General features: G+C 35.5%; 1 protein-coding gene across 4 annotated transcripts in view; it reads left to right on the top strand.

Moving 5' to 3' along the window:
- STAG1 (STAG1 cohesin complex component) overlaps window positions 1-20,938 on the top strand; it is a 496,597-nt gene that overhangs the window by 399,234 nt on the left and 76,425 nt on the right. For all 4 annotated transcript variants that reach the window (XM_086354992.1, XM_086354939.1, XM_086355079.1 and 1 more), the window contains 3 exons: window positions 428-535; window positions 2,719-2,833; window positions 11,449-11,566. In XM_086354992.1, coding sequence (XP_086211118.1) covers window positions 428-535; window positions 2,719-2,833; window positions 11,449-11,566 — 341 coding nt within the window. The remainder of the gene's footprint in view (window positions 1-427; window positions 536-2,718; window positions 2,834-11,448; window positions 11,567-20,938) is intronic.

The following is a 20,938-nucleotide window of genomic DNA, read 5'->3' as shown; positions in this document are numbered from 1 at the left end:
TGTGATAAACTATAAAATAGACAATTCTGGCAAGAGTGACATAGCACAGTAACAATTTAACTATGAAACAGGTGAATATATGACTAATGTCTGTTAACAAAAAAACTTATGCACGTTTAAAGAAACTGAGCTAAATTGGGCTAATATATATCCCAAGATATTAAGAGTTGTTGTCTATAGGTGTGTATGGAAAGAAATGTGGACCTTTTATTTTCTTGTTTTATCTGTATTTTCTGAATTTTATATAACAATTGAAGTGCCCTTTATAGTTAAGGAAAAATATTGTTTTCAAACTCAACTAAAAAGAGTGGAAAAATAAAATCAGAATACCTTGAGCTTTTATAAAGAACCATACAAAATTTTGATGAAGGTAGAACTGACAGTAAACATTTGTTTTGGCTCAGTTTTACTTTTCTGAATTTTTCAGTGGAAGTGAAGAAGCTCTTTCCAATGAAGACTGTGAAAATGTTTACCATTTGGTGTACTCAGCACATCGCCCTGTTGCTGTGGCAGCTGGAGAATTCCTTCACAAAAAGTGAGTTAATTCTCTATGAAACAAGTTCCACTTTTCTGTTTTTGTTTTGTTGTTGTTTTATAGTTAGTAAAAGAGTGACTGAAAATAGTGCTAGAAGTGGCCACTGCAAATTCTGTGGGCTGTAACATTCTTACAGCCTACATACACATCGTGAATCACATCTCTGAGAAGGATGTCCCTTGTGACGTATTCCTTTGATCTAAAATCTAAAATGACAGTCATCAGCTAGTCAGCTCCTTGTAAATGGAGGTAGCAGAAGTGCTTGAAGTTTATAAAGACTCACCTAAGTAATTGATACTTTATTTCATCAAATTGTTTTCCCTTTTAAAATTCTGTGTTCTCATCTTAACTTCCCAACACTGGTAATCTAAAATTATCTTCAAAATACCTCCCACATTTTCAGGGTTTTTTTTTTCCATCTTATTAGGAGGAGGATTATTTTAATCAGTAATCTGTAATGATAGTAAAAATATGTATGCAGCTACAGTTTAATTTCAAAGCAAAATCTCATCCAATTTTTTGACAAAGCATAGCGCTAATGAGAGTTTTTTTATGTAATTAAACATCCTTATGAAATATGTTTTTGATCATGGTCTCTACTATATATATTCTATAATTTATTAATTCATTCTTAAAATATAAGCATATTCTTGGGCAGGGGGATGTTTTGCTGTGTTTTTGTTTTTATTCATAGATTTAACATAGTCACTTTGACTGGTTAACCCAGAGGTCTTTTACATGTAGTGATTTGTAATTATGTGTGATTATGCTAAGCACAGATATAAGTCATGCACTGGGCAACTGTTGTACATGGGTGATTGACTTTGATAATGAGCAAGCGTGGCCCTCCATCTAGCATCAGCATCTTGGTGCTACAATCACAAACTGCTCTTTACTCAGTGGTAGAGTGACTCTTGCTTACAGCTATTATATATTTGTCTCACTGTCTCTTTTTAAACCTGTTTCTTTGTGGACAACTACAAAGTAGGCTAAGACTGAGGGTGCTCAGCTGTCATAGGAGTCAGCAAAGCACAAAGAGGTGCCACACATCCAGTGTGCTTAGCCACTCAGTCGTGTCCAGCTCTTTGGACTGCAGCCTGCCAAGTTCCTCTGTCTATGAGATTTTCCAGACAAGAACACTGGAGTGGTTTTCTGTTTCCTCCTCCAGGGGATCTTTCCGACCCAGGGATCGAACCTGATCTCCTGTGTCTACTGCATTGCAGGTGGATTCTTTACTAGCTGAGCCATTGGGGAAGCCCCTCTTTACTCAGTGATACCTCTCAAAACAAGAAAGAGCTATGTCTGTGTAAAAAAAAATCTTTATTTAAGAAGGAAGCTGGCTAGTAGTGCATGCTGCTAATGAAAGTGAAGAAGTCAGAATTTTCAGGCATGGCTTTTACAGTAAGATGTGACTCTGACTCATTGGCTAATATAGAATAGTGCTATTTCCATATTTATCTTGAGGTGTTGTCTGTCGCAAATATCAAGGGTATATTGTAGTCTTAATTTCCCTTTCTTTTTGTTTTATTATATTCTAGTTAGTCTCTTTTTTAACTTTTCAAAAGGAATTTTAGAAAGAATTTATTGTTTCTGTATGTTTAGAAAGAATGTATTGCTTCTGCAGTTTCAAAGAAAAGATAGATTTTAAAAGGTTCATTATCTACAGAATGGAGGCCATTAACGGCAACACTGGAATCAGAAAGAGCCCTTGGATATATGTAATTTTATCTGTATTGTATTTGTCTAAGTTTGAAACATTTGCTAAAATTTTTTAAATTTAACATTTCATATAAATATCTACCAATGTAAGCCTCCATTATATTTTATTTCTTTAAGAAAATGGAGTCAATTCCTATGTAAACAAAAGCTTCGCCTCATAAGCATCTTTTATTCCCCTGCCCTGGAAATACTCAGTTGGAGAACTTTTGAAAAAGCTAATCTTTTTTAGCATTTTCCTACCATTTAATATTGTGATCTTTTAAAATCTGTTAAGTAAACTGTAGAGTAGACTCAGAATTCCATGATCAAGTTTGGTTTTTTTGTTTGTTTTTTTACCAAATGTACATCCACATACACTTAGTCTGTTTTTTAGTCTCAACACTGAAATTTATATACTGAAGGAGAAGACTTAAATTCATATCCATGTAAATTTGTAATATTCTTGTTTTGTTACTTATTTCCAGATTGTTTAGCAGACATGACCCACAAGCAGAAGAAGCATTAGCAAAGAGAAGGGGGAGAAACAGTCCGAATGGGAACCTTATTAGGATGCTTGTCCTTTTCTTTCTTGAAAGTGAGGTAAATTTTTAACATAGCTATTTATTTTGTTGTATTAGATTACATTTTAAGTAAAATTATCATTTAATCATTGTAATTAGTGATTTTTTTTTAATCAAATAAAGACAAGACTGTTTCTTACAAAGTTGCCTTCATGGATATTTTAAATTTTTTGGCTGTGCTGCACAACTTGTGGGATGTTAGTTCCCTGAGTGAAAGCCCATGTCCTAACCGTTGGACCACCAGGAAATTCCTTAGCTCCATAGATTTGATTCCATGATAATGGGATCAGTACACTACCTTTTTTGGGAATATGTGTGCAGATATGGATTAACACTGAATATAGGTTAGCAGTTTTTAAAGTTTTATAGTACTTCATTGCAATACAGCATACTCTTTTTGTTACTTTTTGTTTTTCTTGTAGCTTTTCTTTTTACCTGTAGCTTTTAAATTACATTATTTAGGGAATTCCCTGGTGATCCAGCAGTTCACCAGGGAATTCCCTGCAGAGGGCCCAGGTTCGATCCCTAGTCAGAAAACTAAGATCCTACAAGCTGTGTGGTATGGCCAAAATAAAAAGAAAAATTATATTATTGAAACAGTATATGAACATTTTCAAGCTGTCAAAACCACTGGTTCTATCTTGTTTGAAAGTTGTTATTTAAGGAAAAATATGACTTTGAATGTAAATTAGTTATGCAAGCTTATGCAGCATTTCCATGTCAATTTATCAAACAGTTAACATCCGTAACATATTATCTATCAGAATCTGTTTGCACATGTGAACTTTAGTTTGCCCATTTAAATGTTCTTTAATGTTAGAACTGTATTTCCAACTGCTGGTATAACATGGGGGGATAGCAAACTTATACCTGAATGAAAAAACTTGTTGGCTTAGAAATGAGTGGGAATAGAGTTCCAAATAAAGGTAGCAAAAATCTAGAAATCTAGGACCCTGAACTTTACTTGGAGAAAGAGTATTTTTGGTTTGTATGGGAATGTCTAGGAATAAGAGAAACATAAGAGACTGTATGACTGCTCAAGTTTGAACGTGCTGGAGATACTCTGTAGAAATGAGGAATTGAGAGACAAACAGGTGGTCTATAAAAAAATTAAGATCAGACAGAGTTGTAAGGATTAGTGGAAAGAGTGGGGTTAGGGCAAAGCAGAACCAGAAAAGTGAAGGAACTGCTGATATTTTTTAAGTGAGTTGGGAACAGAGAAAGAATATAGTCAAAATGAAACCAGCTGGAGAGTTGCATTTGTGTAAGGGATGTGTTTAAGAACAGTGTATTAAATATGTATACAGATTTTGTGGGGATCTTCTTAAAATGCCAGTTCTAATTCAGTTACTTTTGAGTTGGAATCTGAGATGCTACTTTTTGTTTATGCTTCTGGACCAGAAGTCCAGGAACCACTTGGATAGCAAGAGTCCAAAGCATTATTTTCTTAACAAAGCAAGTGTGGATATTATTATGGAGTAAAATATAGATGCTTGTGAATGTTTAAGGTAAAACACTAAATACTCAGCAAATATCACACCTGTGATAGACTATTCAAATTAAACTCTTAACCCTTTAGGTTTTAAAGAAATGAGGTTAAAAGTACTTTGCAACAATCAAGTCCTATTTAAAATTTTGACTTTAATAGTAACGGTAGTATCAAAAATTGGTAGGAATGAGATACATATATACTATTAAACTGCTGAAAAGTTTGGGAAATATGATCAGATTAGTTGAACTTGATTATTAATTGAAATAAAATGTTTTGGATCTCTGAAAGTCCAAGGACTTTACTTTTTTGGTATATTAAAAGCTGTAAGTACTTAGTTTTACAGTTTCATCCTCTATTCATAGCAGTAATTTGTGAAGTGTATTACTGCTCTATTTTTGAAATGGTATTACTGTTTTATGTGTTTGCTGCTCTTTACTAAAACGTTACAAGAACATTAAAATATATTTCCCAGTTGTCTTCTGTGACATTCTTGTCCGCTGCAAAAACAACTGCAAATTGTAGTTAAGGGTTTCTAGTTGATTCATGATCATAATATTGGTGTTTATGGTCTCCTGTTTTATAGGAAGCATTGTTTATTAAAATCTCTCTTCTTATTTTGTAATACTAGTGTACACCTGGAGTTGAATGCTTATTAAACCCATATTCTTGTAATATGGTGGGATTCTGATTATACCTTATTCTGAATTCCTCTGGTTTTGCTATAATGTGTGTTTTAGTAATATTTTAGTCATAGGCTCATAAAAAGTTGAAAGAAACCTTAGAAATCATAAAAGTAGAATAAGTCTAGCTTATAGTTGAATTATCAACCAGTTACCTAGAATTGACTGAACTGATTATCTTTCCTATTCCTTTGTTTTACTGGGATGATGATGTTGTTCTTTACTTGCTAAGCCCTGTCCAACTCTTCGCAACCCTATGGACTGTAACCCACCAGGCTCCTCTGTCCCTGGAATTTCCTGGGATGTTAAGTAGTAACATTTTAATAATAGAATTGTAAAATATTGAATTGAAAGAGGTTTGCAGTCCATAGGGTCTTCCTCTTTTATATATGAATTATAGGTGAAATAATCAAGATTAAGATATCTACCTAAATTAGTTTTTCTTTCTTTTTGTACCAAAGAGTGGCATTTTTAAGCCATCACAACTTTTTTAGCAGTCATTGGTTTCAAGTGAAAAAATACCTAGTGTATTTGAGATTGTCGTTGTTGTTTGAAATACATGCCAAATAGTAGGAAAAATGGTACATGTGTATGATAAGTCCAGATTTCCCTGTAGGTTGTGTGACCATGATACTTACTGTACAAACTTTTGAAACTGATGCTTTTCAGAGTGATGATGCTGTTAATAATTATTCCAAAGCAGTTAATCATAACCCAGAACATTTCCGGACAATCTAGAAGTATTGTAACTGTACTTCTAGGCATTTAGAATGATAAGGCCAATTATGGCAGTCATTTAAGACAGAAAGTTAACAGATATATTATGAATATAACAACCAGGAAATCCCCCCCAGAATAACTTTTTCTTGGTTTTATTTTTTTTAATGTGTTCTTCAGGATTACCAAAGCTGACTCTGTTTCAGCAGAGAATAAACCCAGTATAAGAGTATTTACAAATTTAGGCTTAATTATTTAGAATGGTTATTTGCACTGTAAATGATTTTTCATAAAAGGAATAAGTGTAAGATTCCTTTATACTGTGAGCTCCTTTAGAGTATTAACTGTTTGACAGAAGAGTTAACTATTTGACATGAGGTACAATATTTATGAATAACCTTGAAACCAATTAAAGACAAGTAGGAACACACTGAGAAAATTTTAATTAAAGTCACCAGGAAAATGAAATTAGTTTGTTATATACAAGATTAGAGGAAACTCTATAAAATAAATTATGCTTAGATATAGCAGGGTAAAATTCACCCCCACATAAATGTAATTTTAATTTATGTATCTAATATAATTCTGATTATTTGCTGTACAGTGACTCTTTATCCATTAATGAGCAACCTTTTTTGTTCATCTGTTTCAAAGGAATACAAAGAATGCTTGCACAACCTGATTTTCATGCTGTTTTATAAAATTATGATACCAAAAACTGTTTTTAGAAAGTAAATTTTTGTTTCATTGTTAGGTTTCCAGATCCTTTTTAATCCCAGGGCTTTTTTATGGCCATTGAGAATGCCTCAAGACCTTTCTTCTTAATAGCTTCATCTTTCACTTACAATAGAAAACCCTTGGTATGAATTGTCTGAAAGACTACTGTAACCTTTTACCCTATTGGCCACATTAAAAAAAAATTTTTTTTTTTCCTCAAACATGGCTCTGTCTACCTGGTATTCTTGTAGAGGTTTGAGAGTAGCAAGTTATGTGGCCATCACAGATTCCCCAAGACAGGAAGATGGTATCATGAATATTATGTCAAGCCAGTTCCTGACAGACTATGTTGTACTGATTGTTGTTGCTAATACTCTTGAACTTAAAATTTTTAATAAGAAAATGGGACAACATATTATCTTGCCCTGCTGGTGTACACATTGAGTTTGAAACAAGAGGTTGTTAGTGTTAACAGAATGCATTTTACTAAGCCACCACCTTACAGTCAGAAAGAGGAAATGGTCCAAGACATTAGCATCTATATTGAGAATATACACACAAAAAATTTCTAGAACAATGACAACATTTCTGAGTTAAATTTTAATATGCTGTCATTTAAGGCAAAATCATCCTTAAAAATGCCAATACTAGGGGAATCACAGTATTTAAAGCCTTGAATTGTGCCAACAACTCATCCAACTGAAAAACCTCAGGCTAAAAATGTCAAAATGAATGAGACATTACCAGTTGACAGAACAATGCAAAGTAAATGATTATTAATTCATTCCAATAGAGTTAAGTAACCCATACCCTCACAGAAGACAAAAATAGGGGGAAAATTTTTTTGAGACTTTTTTAGTAGAAATCTGAAAAACGTTAAAGACAAGAGAGAGCAACAAAGGCTGGTGAAAGGAGTAAGCTATCAGTAATAATTAAGTGACTGCCCTTTAGTGGAGCTTATTCTTCACTTTAGAAATGCTGGTCCAGGCATTGGGATATAGACATTAGGCTAAGAAGCAAAATTGTGAATAAATACCCCAATAATTTATAGGTACCTGTAGAGACAGGGAACTTCTGCACTCAAAATACAAAGTGCATACCTACAGTTAGCCTGCCTGCCTATATATCCCCCCTTTCCACTTTCTTCACAACCAAGGAAGCAAGGACCTTGCAATCAGACTCAAGAAAAGCATTCTAGCTACTAACATTCTTCAGTCTGGGCTCATTGATATATGTGTGTATATATATATATATATATATATATGTATGCATGCTGGTACCCAAGAAACTCTGGAACCTGAAAATAAAATACCATGGAAAAGAAGCACAAGGCCTGACATACGAAAATTTTTTATTAATGCCCCCAAATACAATAAGAAGTAATTATGAAAGAAGAGAGTTCTTAGAAATTAACATGATTTTCAAAATGTGGGGGAAAGGTGGATCATTAAATGACCTGAATTGACATAACCAAGGATTGGCTGTAGATGAAGGGATTTTTTTCCAGGAAGGAAAAAATTTTTTCCAAAGGAGGAAAGAAATTAAAAGTATGAGAGAGAAATTAAGAAATAGGGGGTACAGATTAAGACATTTTATTATGTTACCTAGTAGAAACTCTAAAGAAAACAGAGAATGAAGTGGGGAGAAACTAAACAAAGGATATGTAGTTTAAATGTTTACTACCTTTGTATCCTATATGCAAAGTATTACTTGAGGAAATTTTTTTAGCAAAGTGAAAAATTGATGCAATAACAGGAAAATAAGGAATATAAGAAATATTGGTGAACAGATAAGTCTAGGAATCAAGCTAAACAATATGGCTGTTATGCTTAAGGCAAATAAAATTTTTAAATTTTGGTGATCATGGTGATGGAAAAAACAAGTTAGGAAAAAAACTGCAGGAAGCACATATTTTAAAAAATGTCATTAGTAGAGCACAGGGGAAGCAGATGCCAACATCTGTAATCTCAGTAAATGTAAATGGACTAACATGCTTTATTTAAAAGGCAGGTTATCATATAGGGTTGAAATAAAGAGATTAAATGTTTACAAATATACCTTAATCAAAAATTTAACACAGAAAGTGAACTGGATAAATACTGGATGTAATTAACAAATGCTTATAAAAAGCTGAAGGGGCAATGTCATATATAAGTCCAGAATTCAGAACTAAAAGGGATAGGGAGGATATGTATAGAAGATATAATCTGCCAAAAATATAATTGTGAACTTTTTATACCTATTCTATAGATATGGTTAAGTATGTCAAGCATAAACTCAAGTTTACTAAGCATTTTTTTAAATTTTGGTGAAACAGTTTACCATTTTAGCTACTAGTAAGTGTACTTGTTCATTGGCATTAAGTACATTCACATGGATGTCCAGGTGTCACTACCATCAATCTCTAGAACTTTTTCAAAATCTTCCCTATATTGAAACTCTATACCCACTAAATAGTAACTCCATTTCAGCATAGGCTTAGTAGCCTATTTAGAAAAAAAAAAAAAAAAACTATTGTTTTTTCTATTTTCTGCTAATTTTCATTTTTGATACCAGGTTGTGTACCGTACTTGTGCCTGTCTCTGTTGGAATGATGTTACTGATAGTCTAGAGATATTTTCCTAGGATATGTGATTTAGAAAGTTTGACTATATCTGGCTGCAAACCTTCCCCCATCTTCTTTCTGAACAGAGATGCTAATCAGTATTATCTACTCTGGCTTTGACGAAAAACACTGGGAAACTGTGGATGTTGAGTGTGCATGAGTGTGTACGTAGTTTCCTGAGGCATTTCAGAAAATAGAACGTGAGATTTAAAATGCGGTGGATTCCCACCAACAGTGTAAGAGGGTTCCTGTTTCTCCACACCCTCTCCAGCATTTGTTGCTTGTAGACTTTTGGATCACAGCCATTCTGACTGGTGTGAAATAGTACCTCATTGTGGTTTTGATTTGCATTTCTCTGATAATGAGTGATGCTGAGCATCTTTTCATGTGTTTGTTAGCCATCTGTATGTCTTCTTTGGAGAAATGTCTTATTTAGTTCTTTGGCCCATTTTTTGATTGGGTCATTTATTTTTCTGGAATTGAGCTGTTGGTGGGAATGCAAACTAGTACAGCCACTATGGAGAACAGTGTGGAGATTCCTTAAAAAACTGGAAATAGAACTGCCTTATGATCCAGCAATCCCACTGCTGGGCATACACGCTGAGGAAACCAGAAGGGAAAGAGACATGTGTACCCCAATCATCGCAGCACTGTTTATAATAGCCAGGACATGGAAGCAACGTAGATGTCCGTCAGCAGATGAATGGATAAGAAAGCTGTGGTACATATACACAATGGAGTATTACTCAGCCATTCAAAAGAATACATTTGAATCAGTTCTAATGAGGTGGATGAAACTGGAGCCTATTATACAGAGTGAAGTAAGCCAAAAAGAAAAACACCAATACAGTATACTAACGCATATGTATGGAATTTAGAAAGATGGTAACAATAACCTTGTATACGAGACAGCAAAAGAGACACTGATGTGTAGAACAGTCTTTTGGACTCTGTGGGAGAGGGAGAGGGTGGGATGATTTAGGTGAATGGCATTGAAACATGTATAATATCATATATGAAACGAGTTGCCAGTCCAGATTTGGTGCACAATACTGGATGTTTGGGGCTGGTGCACTGGGACGACCCAGAGGGATGGTATGGAGAGGGAGGAGGGAGGAGGGTTCAGGATGGGGAACACATGTATACCTGTGGTGGATTCATTTTGATATATGGCAAAACCAATACAATATTGTAAAGTTAAAAAATAAAATTAAATTTAAAAAAATAAAATAAAATGCAATGGAAATGAAGTATAGAATTCAAGAGGTGAAATGAGGCAGAGCTTTAAATAGGTCATCAAAATTTACATAGAAGTTAAGCATAACGATAGAATTAGGAATGAGGAAGAAAAGCAACTCACCTGCAAAATGTACCAAGATATCAGTAGATAACCATTAGGTCTACTAAGGTGACTTTCACATTTTCAGACCCCTCCTCATAATGTAAAACTATTTTCGCTCACAAATACAAGAACATATGACTGATATTTAAAATAGTATTTAACATTCTGTGTGCTATACGCTCTTTTTTACTGTTTCCTTTTTTTAAAACTTGGATCTCAACACATTAAATTATATTAACAGCCAGTGAATGGGTTGCAGTCCTAAAGTTTGAGAAATGCTGATCTAGAAGGTGGTTGTTATGAGACTCAAAGGTAGTAGAACTTTCATACAAGGATAGAGAAGTTAATTTTAAGTAGCGGAAACTAGAACATGGACAACACCTCTACTTACCTTTTCTAAAGAACTTTTATATAAAGAGATTAATATTCTTCACAGTTTAGTGACTGACAAGCAGAAAAGAGTTGAGCATGAAATGTTTGATGAGGAACTTGAGAGCATTTGTTTACTGTGGGAACAAGGATTCCAAAGAAAATAGTCAAGTAATAAGCAGCAAAATGTGACGGTGTGGTGAAATGACAGATTCATTGAATTAAGTGGAAATGAGAGGGGAAAAGCAGAGATATGGAGTAACTTACATTTTGACCTTTACCAAGAAAACAGAGATAAAAAGTAAGTCTGGTACCAATGTTTCAAATGAAATTATGGGAGAAAGTACTTGATTTTTTTTTTTTAAAGGTTGTTATAGAGAGAGACAAACCAAAAGTAATGAATAGTGGCATAAATCCAAATGTAACTTCAGGAATTCTGTTAACTAGTTGTCCTCTCAGTTTACTCATTAAAGATCATGCCGTTGGACTAGGAGATCTTAACCTTACTATTGTTTTAAAAAATTGATTGAGTCTATATATTGTATCCCCATTATCAGTAGTAGAAAGCATGTGTGTGTGTGTATTCTCTAAGTGGCTCTTGAAAACATTGTCAACAGTTTTAATTATAAACAAAATGGCTGAATAACTCAATATATTAGTAGTAGTTTCTTCATTAAATATTCTTCAGTCACATTTGATTTGTTATTTTTAGTTACATGAACATGCTGCCTACTTGGTGGACAGTTTGTGGGAGAGCTCTCAAGAACTGTTGAAAGACTGGGAATGTATGACAGAATTGCTATTAGAAGAACCTGTTCAAGGAGAGGAAGGTACAGTATTTTGATAAGTTGATTTACATATTGTTTTGGGTTGATATTAATAATCATACCATCCTGTATAAATGACTTCTTAAAAATGAGTATATGCAAGTATATCTGTGTATCTTTTTTTCAAAAAGAACAGTTTGTTTCCTGTAACAAGCAAAGGTGTATCTTTCTATATTAGGACTACAATCATGCATGTCCTACAAGTTTTTAAAACCCTGTAAACATCATGGAGCATTCAAGGTTTTCTTTATGCTGATTTCAGCTACAAAATACTGATGTACTTAAAGTAAAAAGAAAAAAAAATGGGTCATCCAGAGTCTTTTTGCTGTATATAAGTACTTGATCTTTCACATACAAGGTTTAATTACACCACAATCATCCCATCTTTCGTTATATATATTCTTAACATTAAAATTAGGAAACCAACAATAAAGTCACTTACTTAGCTGTTCAAGAAATAGGGAGGGAACTTCCCTGGTGGTCCAGTGGCTAAGACTCCACACTCCCAGTGCAGGAGGCCTAGGTTTGATCCCTCATAGGGGAACAAGACCTCATATGCTGCACCTAAGAGTTCACATGCTGCAACTGAGACCCAGCACAGCCAAATAAATAAATATTAAGAAAAAGAAGAAATACGGAGAAATAATTGCTATACTGATAATTTCTGAAGTATGCGTCTTAATGTTACACTTTGTGTAATAACATGAACAGCAGACTGGATATGTATACTTAATAAAACATTCATCTTCTAAAAGCTTATATGAATATTAGCTCTGTAAAGCTAGCAGTGCCTCTTCTGTATAGCTTGTTTTTCAGTCTAGCCCAGAATATTGTTCAGTCAGTAAGTCATATCTGACTCTTCGCAACCCTGTGGACTACAGCACACCAGGCTTCCCTGTCCTTCATCATCTCCCGAAGTTTGCTCAAACTCATGTCATTGAGTTGGTGATGCTATATAACCATCTCATCCTCTGTCACCCCCTTCTCCTCCTGCCCTCAATCTTTCCCAGTATCAGGGTTTTTTCCAGTGAGTCCACTCGTTGAATCAGGTGGCCCAAGCTTTGGAGCTTCAGTTTCAGCTTTAGTCCTTCCAATGAATATTCAGGACTGATTTCCTTTAGGATTGACTGGTTTGATCTCCCTGCTGTCCAAGGGACTCTCAAGAGTCTTCTCTAGTACCACAATTCAACAGCATCAGTTCTTCAGTGCTCAGCCTTTATAGTCCAACTCTCACATCCATACATGACTACTGGAAAAACCATAGCTTTGACTAGACAGACCTTTGTCAGCAAACTGATGTCTCTGCTTTTTAATACACTGTCTAGGTTTGTCATAGCTTTTCTTCCAAGAAGCAAGCGTCTTATGATTTCATGGCTGCAGCCACAGTCCGCACTGATTTTGGAGTCTGTCACTGTTTCCATTGTTTCCCCGTCTATTTGTCATGAAGTGATGGGACCAGTTGCCATGACCTTAGTTTTTGGAATGTTGAGTTTTAAGTCAGCTTTTTCACTCTCCTCTTTCACTTTCATCAAGAGGCTCTTTAGTTCCTCTTCACTTTCTGCCATAAGGTTGGGGACATCTGGATATCTAAAGTTATTGATATTTTTCCTGACAATCTTGATTCCAGCTTGTGCTTCATCCAGCCTGGCATTTCTCATGATGTACTCTGCATGTAAGTTAAATAAGCAGGGTGACGATATACAGCCTTGATGTGCTCCTTTCCTAATTTGAAGCCAGTCCTTTGTTCCATATCCAATTCTAACTGTTGCTTCTTGGCCTGCAAACAGGTTTCCCAGGAGGCAGGTAAGGTGGTCTGGTATCCCCATCTCTTTAAGAATTTTCCACAGTTTGTTGTGATCCACATAGTCAAAGGATTTAGCATGGTCAGTGAAGCATAAGTAAATGTTTTTCTGGAATTCCCTTGCTTTTTCTATGATTCAGTGGATGTTGGATACTTCACCTTCTTGCATTTCTTTTTCTTTGGGATGGTTTTGGTCACTGCCTCCTGTACAGTGTTACAGACCTCTGTCCATAGTTCTTCAGGCACTCTGCCTACCAGATCTAATCATTTGACTCTATTTGTTACCTACGCTATATAATAATAAGAGATTTGATTTAAGTCATACTTGAATTGCCTAGTGGTTTTCCCCACAATAGTAGTGTAAAAAATGACTGTTTCATGTAATCTATATGAATTCCTAGAATGGAGATGATACCTTAATGTAAGTGAGGGTTGTAATGAACTTTAGAATTGAAAGAAACAGATTCAGATATCTAACTATCCTTTGTTACTTATATCGTCTTTTTTCTGTTCCTTAGATTACCTTTCTTTAAAACATAGATTCTTTTTCTTATTTTCTTAAATAGATATTGTGAGTATAAATGAAATAGTTTACTATTGATTCTGTTCTTTTTTTTCCCTACTTTTCTGTGTGGTTCAGCTCTCTGGTACATAAGAGCAGAATTAGCCATTACCTGCAATAGATTTCCTATACTTAATAGTGACCATCCCTTAGTGTTGTTTCCAAGCAGTAATGCTAATTCTTAACCACCGGACCACCAGGAAAGTCCTTGGTATTGTTAACTTTTTACTCTCATTTAAATATATAAAACATGTCATTCAGAAAATAATTACCATGACTGTTAGTCATCAGGGTGTTCTAGATGAATCTGCCTTCTTAAAATAACTATATCTTAGTATTAGATTTTCTTTGTGGTTTAAGTTTAGTTGACATTGGATTTAACTTTCAGCCAGTTGGTTTGGTTTCGTTTGATTTTGTTGGATTTTAACTAGAAAAGCAGATTGTAAAATGGGGGAAAATTTTTAAATCAACCACAATTTTAGGGTATGGTTGAATATGGAAAGGCAAGGCTGGAGAATTTATTCATAACAAGTGCAGAACTATTTTAAAATCCTGATTCAACTTTTTTTCATACACTTGTCCATATGCATGCTGTACCACATATAAGCTTTGGTATGGAATGACATCCAAATCAATATTCTGAGCTACCATATTGCTGTATTTCATATAATAAAATGCCATAGTAACTTATTTTCTTAAGACTAATTAGAAGTTAAGTTGTACTTTAGGTAAGTGAAGTTTGATAGGTATTCTAGTGGGTGAAAGTCTAGTTAGTAGTTGCAAATATAGGACTAAAATTTTTTCAAAACAGTTATCAAAGACTACCAATAGAAGTTTAAATTATAACTGCTATATGTCCAAACAAAATTATCAGTAAAAAAGATAAAATGCACCCCTGAGTGCATAGCAACACTATTTCCAGTAGCCAAGATGTAGAAACAACCTTAATGTTCATCAACAGATGAATGGATGAAAAAGATGTGGTGCATATGTACAGTGGAATACTACTCAGCCATAAAAAAGAATGAATGTCATTTGCAGCTACACAGATGGACCTAGAGATTATCAGTCAGAAAGAAGAAAACAAATACCTTATGATACCACTTATACATGGAATCTAAAATATGACACACATGAACTTATCTGTGAAACAGAAATGGACTCATAGACATAGAGAACAGACTTGTGGTTGCTGATAGGGCAAGGGGTTGAATTGGGAATTTGGGACTAGCAGGTGCAGACGACTGTATAAAGGTGAAGTCACTCAGTCGTGTCCAACTCTTTGCGACCCCATGGACTGTAGCCCACCAGGCTCCTCCGACCCATGGGATTTTCCAGGCAAGAATACAGGAGTGGGTTGCAATTTCCTTCTCCAGGGGATCTTCCCGACCCAGGGATCAGACTCTGGTCTTCTGCATTACAGGCAGACTCTTTACCGTCGGAGCCACCAGGGAATCCTAAATGTATATAGAATGGATAAACAACAAGGTCCTATTGTATAGCACAGGGAACTGTTAATATATTCAATATTGTATAACAAACCATAATGGAAAAGAAAAATAATAATAAGTCACAACTTCTATAAGACTGCTTTGCAGTGTTTTTAAGAGATGGTAGTTTGTGGGGATATATGTGTATTCTACAGCAAAATCAAATTGCTGGTTAAATTTTTTAGTGTAATGTGAAGGTCTAGATGACAGGTAATCAGGCAAAAACAGGGCCATAGCTAAGTTATTTAACTTCTCTGCGTCTTAGCTTCTTCATTTATTAAGAAAAGTCTTGTTGATTAGATAAACTTCAGTGGTCATTGAAGGTTAGAATTCTGTGATCCAGTTGAGGCTGACGTAACATGGATAAGTGGAATTCTTCAGGTAGTGAGTCATTAATTCAGTTATAATATAAACATATTCGTTGACCATCTCTTATGTGCTGTTATACTAAGCATTGCGAGTGTACTCTTAAGCAGAGACAGCTCACTGCCCATATGGAGCTTACATTTCAAGTGGGGATGCTGGACCAAAACTAAGTGGTCAGAATAATTTCAAAAGTTAATAAGTACCTATGATAGGTGATAACAATAAGAAGGTGTCCATTGTTAGATTGAATCTCAAAAGGAGATTCTAAGGATGCCATCCATGAGCCAGGAATCTAAAGGATATGGGGGCTAGCCTTTAGAAGAAAACAACTGTCTGGATAGAGGAAATGGTAACTGCAGAGTGCCTATAGCATGAATGATATTGTTATATTCCAGAAGCTGCAATAGCTATAGCACTGTGGGTCAGTGGTACTAGATGAGATAGAGGCAGAGGCCTGATGATGTAGAATATTTAAGTTCATAAGTGGATTTATTTAGTTTATTGTAAGTGTAATAGGCAAATTTGGCCTTGGAATACGGAATGAAGCAGGGCAAAGACTTAATAGAGTTTTGCCAAGAAAATGCACTGGTCATAACAAACACCCTCTTCCAACAACACAAGAGAAGGCTCTATACATGAACATCACCAGATGGTCAACACCGAAATCAGATTGATTATATTCTTTGCAGCCAAAGATGGAGAAGCTCTATACAGTCAGCAAAAACAAGACCAGGAGCTGACTGTGGTTCAGACCGTGAACTCCTTATTGTCAAATTCAGACTGAAATTGAAGAAAGTAGGGAAAACCACTAAACCATTCAGGTATGACCTAAATTAAATCACTTATGATTATACAGTGGAAGTGAGAAATAGATTTAAGGGCCTAGATCTGATAGATAGACTGCCTGATGAACTATGGAATGAGGTTCGTGACATTGTACAGGAGACAGAGATCAAGTCCATCCCCATGGAAAAGAAATGCAAAAAACCAAAATGGCTGTCTGGGGAGGCCTTACAAATAGCTGTGAAAGGAAGAGAAGCGAAAAGCAAAGGAGAAAAGGAAAGATATAAACATCTGAATGCAGAGTTCCAAAGAATAGCAAGAAGAGATAAGAAAGCCAAAAATTTCAACATATGGAGGCTGAACAACACGCTGCTGAATAACCACCAAATCACAGAAGAAATCAAAAAAGAAATCAAAATTTGCATAGAAACGAATGAAAATGAAAACACAACAGCCCAAAACCTGTGGGACACGGTAAAAGCAGTCCTAAGGGGAAAGTTCATAGCAATACAGGCACACCTCAAGAAACAAGAAAAAAGTCAAATAAATAACCTAACTCTACACCTAAAGCAACTAGAAAAGGAAGAAATGAAGAACCCCAGGGTTAGTAGAAGGAAAGAAATCTTAAAAATTAGAGCAGAAATAAATGCAAAAGAAACAAAAGAGACCATAGCAAAAATCAACAAAACCAAAAGCTGGTTCTTTGAAAGGATAAATAAAATTGACAAACCATTAGCCAGACTCATCAAGAAACAAAGGGAGAAAAATCAGAACAATAAAATTAGAAACGAAAATGGATAGATCACAACAGACAACACAGAAATACAAAGGATCATAAGAGACTACTATCAACAATTATATGCCAATAAAATGGACAACGTGGAAGAAATGGACAAATTCTTAGAAAAGTACAACTTTCCAAAACTCGACCAGGAAGAAATAGAAAATCTTAACAGACCCATCACAAGCACGGAAATTGAAACTGTAATCAAAAATCTTCCAGCAAACAAAAGCCCAGGTCCAGACGGCTTCACAGCTGAATTCTACCAAAAATTTAGAGAAGAGCTAACACCTATCCTGCTCAAACTCTTCCAGAAAATTGCAGAGGAAGGTAAACTTCCAAACTCATTCTATGAGGCCACCATCACCCTAATACCAAAACCTGACAAAGATCCCACAAAAAAAGAAAACTACAGGCCAATATCACTGATGAACATAGATGCAAAAATCCTTAACAAAATTCTAGCAATCAGAATCCAACAACACATTAAAAATATCATACACCATGACCAAGTGGGCTTTATCCCAGGGATGCAAGGATTCTTCAATATCCGCAAATCAATCAATGTAATACACCACATTAACAAATTGAAAAATAAAAACCATATGATTATCTCAATAGATGCAGAGAAAGCCTTTGACAAAATTCAACACCCATTTATGATAAAAACTCTCCAGAAAGCAGGAATAGAAGGAACATACCTCAACATAATAAAAGCTATGTATGACAAACCCACAGCAAACATTATCGTCAATGGTGAAAAATTGAAAGCATTTCCTCTAAAGTCAGGAACAAGACAAGGGTGCCCACTCTCACCATTACTATTCAACATAGTTTTGGAAGTTTTGGCCATAGCAATCAGAGCAGAAAAAGAAATAAAAGGAATCCAAATTGGAAAAGAAGACGGAAAACTCTCACTATTTGCAGATGACATGATCCTCTACATAGAAAACCCTAAAGACTCCACCAGAAAATTACTAGAACTAATCAATGACTATAGTAAAGTTGCAGGATATAAAATCAACACACAGAAATCCCTTGCATTCCTATACACTAATAATGGGAAAACAGAGAAATAAAGGAAACAATTCCATTCACCATTGCAACGGAAAGAATAAAATACTTAGGAATATATCTACCTAAAGAAACTAAAGACCTATATATAGAAAACTATAAAACACTGGTGAAAGAAATCAAAGAGGACACTAATAGATGGAGAAATATACCATGTTCATGGATTGGAAGAATCAATATAGTGAAAATGAGTATACTACCCAAAGCAATTTATAGATTCAATGCAATCCCTATCAAGCTACCAACAGTATTCTTCACAGAGCTAGAACAAATAATTTCACAATTTGTATGGAAATACAAAAGCCTCGAATAGCCAAAGCGATCTTGAGAAAGAAGAATGGAACTGGAGGAATCAACCTACCTGACTTCAGGCTCTACTACAAAGCCACAGTTATCAAGACAGTATGGTACTGGCACAAAGACAGAAATATAGATCAGTGGAACAAAATAGAAAGCCCAGAGATAAATCCACGCACATTTGGACACCTTATCTTTGGCAAAGGAGGCAAGAATATACAATGGATTAAAGACAATCTCTTTAACAAGTGGTGCTGGGAAATCTGGTCAACCACTTGTAAAAGAATGAAACTAGAACACTTTCTAACACCATACACAAAAATAAACTCAAAATGGATTAAAGATCTAAACGTAAGACCAAAAACTATAAAACTCCTAGAGGAGAACATAGGCAAAACTCTCTCTGACATACATCACAGCAGGATCCTCTATGACCCACCTCCCAGAATATTGGAAATAAAAGCAAAAATAAACAAATGGGACCTAATTAACCTTAAAAGCTTCTGCACATCAAAGGAAACTATTAGCAAGGTGAAAAGACAGCCTTCAGAATGGGAGAAAATAATAGCAAATGAAGCAACTGACAAACAACTAATCTCAAAATTATACAAGCAACTCCTACAGCTCAACTCCAGAAAAATAAATGACCCAATCAAAAAATGGGCCAAAGAACTAAATAGACATTTCTCCAAAGAAGACATACAGATGGCTAACAAACACATGAAAAGATGCTCAACATCACTCATTATCAGAGAAATGCAAATCAAAACCACTATGAGGTACCATGTCACACCAGTCAGAATGGCTGCGATCCAAAAGTCTACAAATAATAAATGCTGGAGAGGGTGTGGAAAAAAGGAAACCCTCTTACACTGTGGGTGGGAATGCAAACTGGTACAGCCACTATGGAGAACAGTGTGGAGATTCCTTAAAAAACTGGAAATAGAACTGCCTTATGATCCAGCAATCCCACTGCTGGGCATACACACTGAGGAAACCAGAAGGGAAAGAGACACGTGTACCCCAATGTTCATCGCAGCACTGTTTATAATAGCCAGGGCATGGAAGCAACCTAGATGTCCATCAGCAGATGAATGGATAAGAAAGCCATGGTACACATACACAATGGAGTATTACTCAGCCATTCAAAAGAATGCATTGGAATCAGTTCTAATGAGGTGGATGAAATTGGAGCCTATTATACAGAGTGAAGTAAGCCAGAAGGAAAAACACCAATACAGTATACTAACGCATATATATGGAATTTACAAAGATGGTAACAATAACCCGGTGTACGAGACAGCAAAAGAGACACTGATGTATAGAACAGTCTTACGGACTCTGTGGGAGAGGGAGAGGGTGGGATGATTTGGGAGAATGGCATTGAAACATGTAAAATATCATGTAAGAAACGAGATCCCAGTCCAGGTTCCAGGTTCGATGCATGATACTGGATGCTTGGGGCTAGTGCACTGGGACGACCCAGAGGGATGGTATGGAGAGGGAGGAGGGAGGAGGGTTCAGGATGGGGAACACATGTATACCTGTGGCGGATTCATTTTGATATTTGGCAAAACTAATACAATTATGTAAAGTTTAAAAATAAAAAAAAAAAAAAAAAAAAAAAGAAAGCCTTCTTCAGCGATCAATGCAAAGAAATAGAGGAAAACAACAGAATGGGAAAGACTAGGGATCTCTTCAAGAAAATCAGAGATACCAAAGGAACAGTTCATGCAAAGATGGGCTCGATAAAGGACAGAAATGGTATGGACCTAACAGAAGCAGAAGATATTAAAAAGAGATGGCAAGAATACACAGAAGAACTGTACAAAAAAGATCTTCACGACCCAGATAATCATGATGGTGTGATCACTGACCTAGAGCCAGACATCCTGGAATGTGAAGTCAAGTGGGCCTTAAAAGCATCACTATGAACAAAGCTAGTGGAGGAGATGGAATTCCAGTTCAGCTATTCCAAATCCTGAAAGATGATGCTGTGAAAGTGCTGCACTCAATATGCCAGCAAATTTGGAAAACTCAGCAGTGGCCACAGGACTGGAAAAGGTCAGTTTTCATTGCAATCCCAAAGAAAGGCAATGCCAAAGAATGCTCAAACTACCACACAATTGCACTCATCTCACACGCTAGTAAAGTAATGCTTAAAATTTTCCAAGCCAGGCTTCAGCAATATGTGAACTGTGAACTTCCTGATGTTCAAGCT

Source organism: Bos grunniens, chromosome 1 (genome assembly GCF_055505025.1).
Source record: "Bos grunniens cultivar Pamir isolate PY7600 chromosome 1, Bosgru_T2T1.0, whole genome shotgun sequence".
Lineage (NCBI taxonomy): Eukaryota > Metazoa > Chordata > Mammalia > Artiodactyla > Bovidae > Bos > Bos grunniens.
Note: the sequence above shows the minus strand (reverse complement) of the source record. Positions and strands in the feature narration are given on the sequence as shown.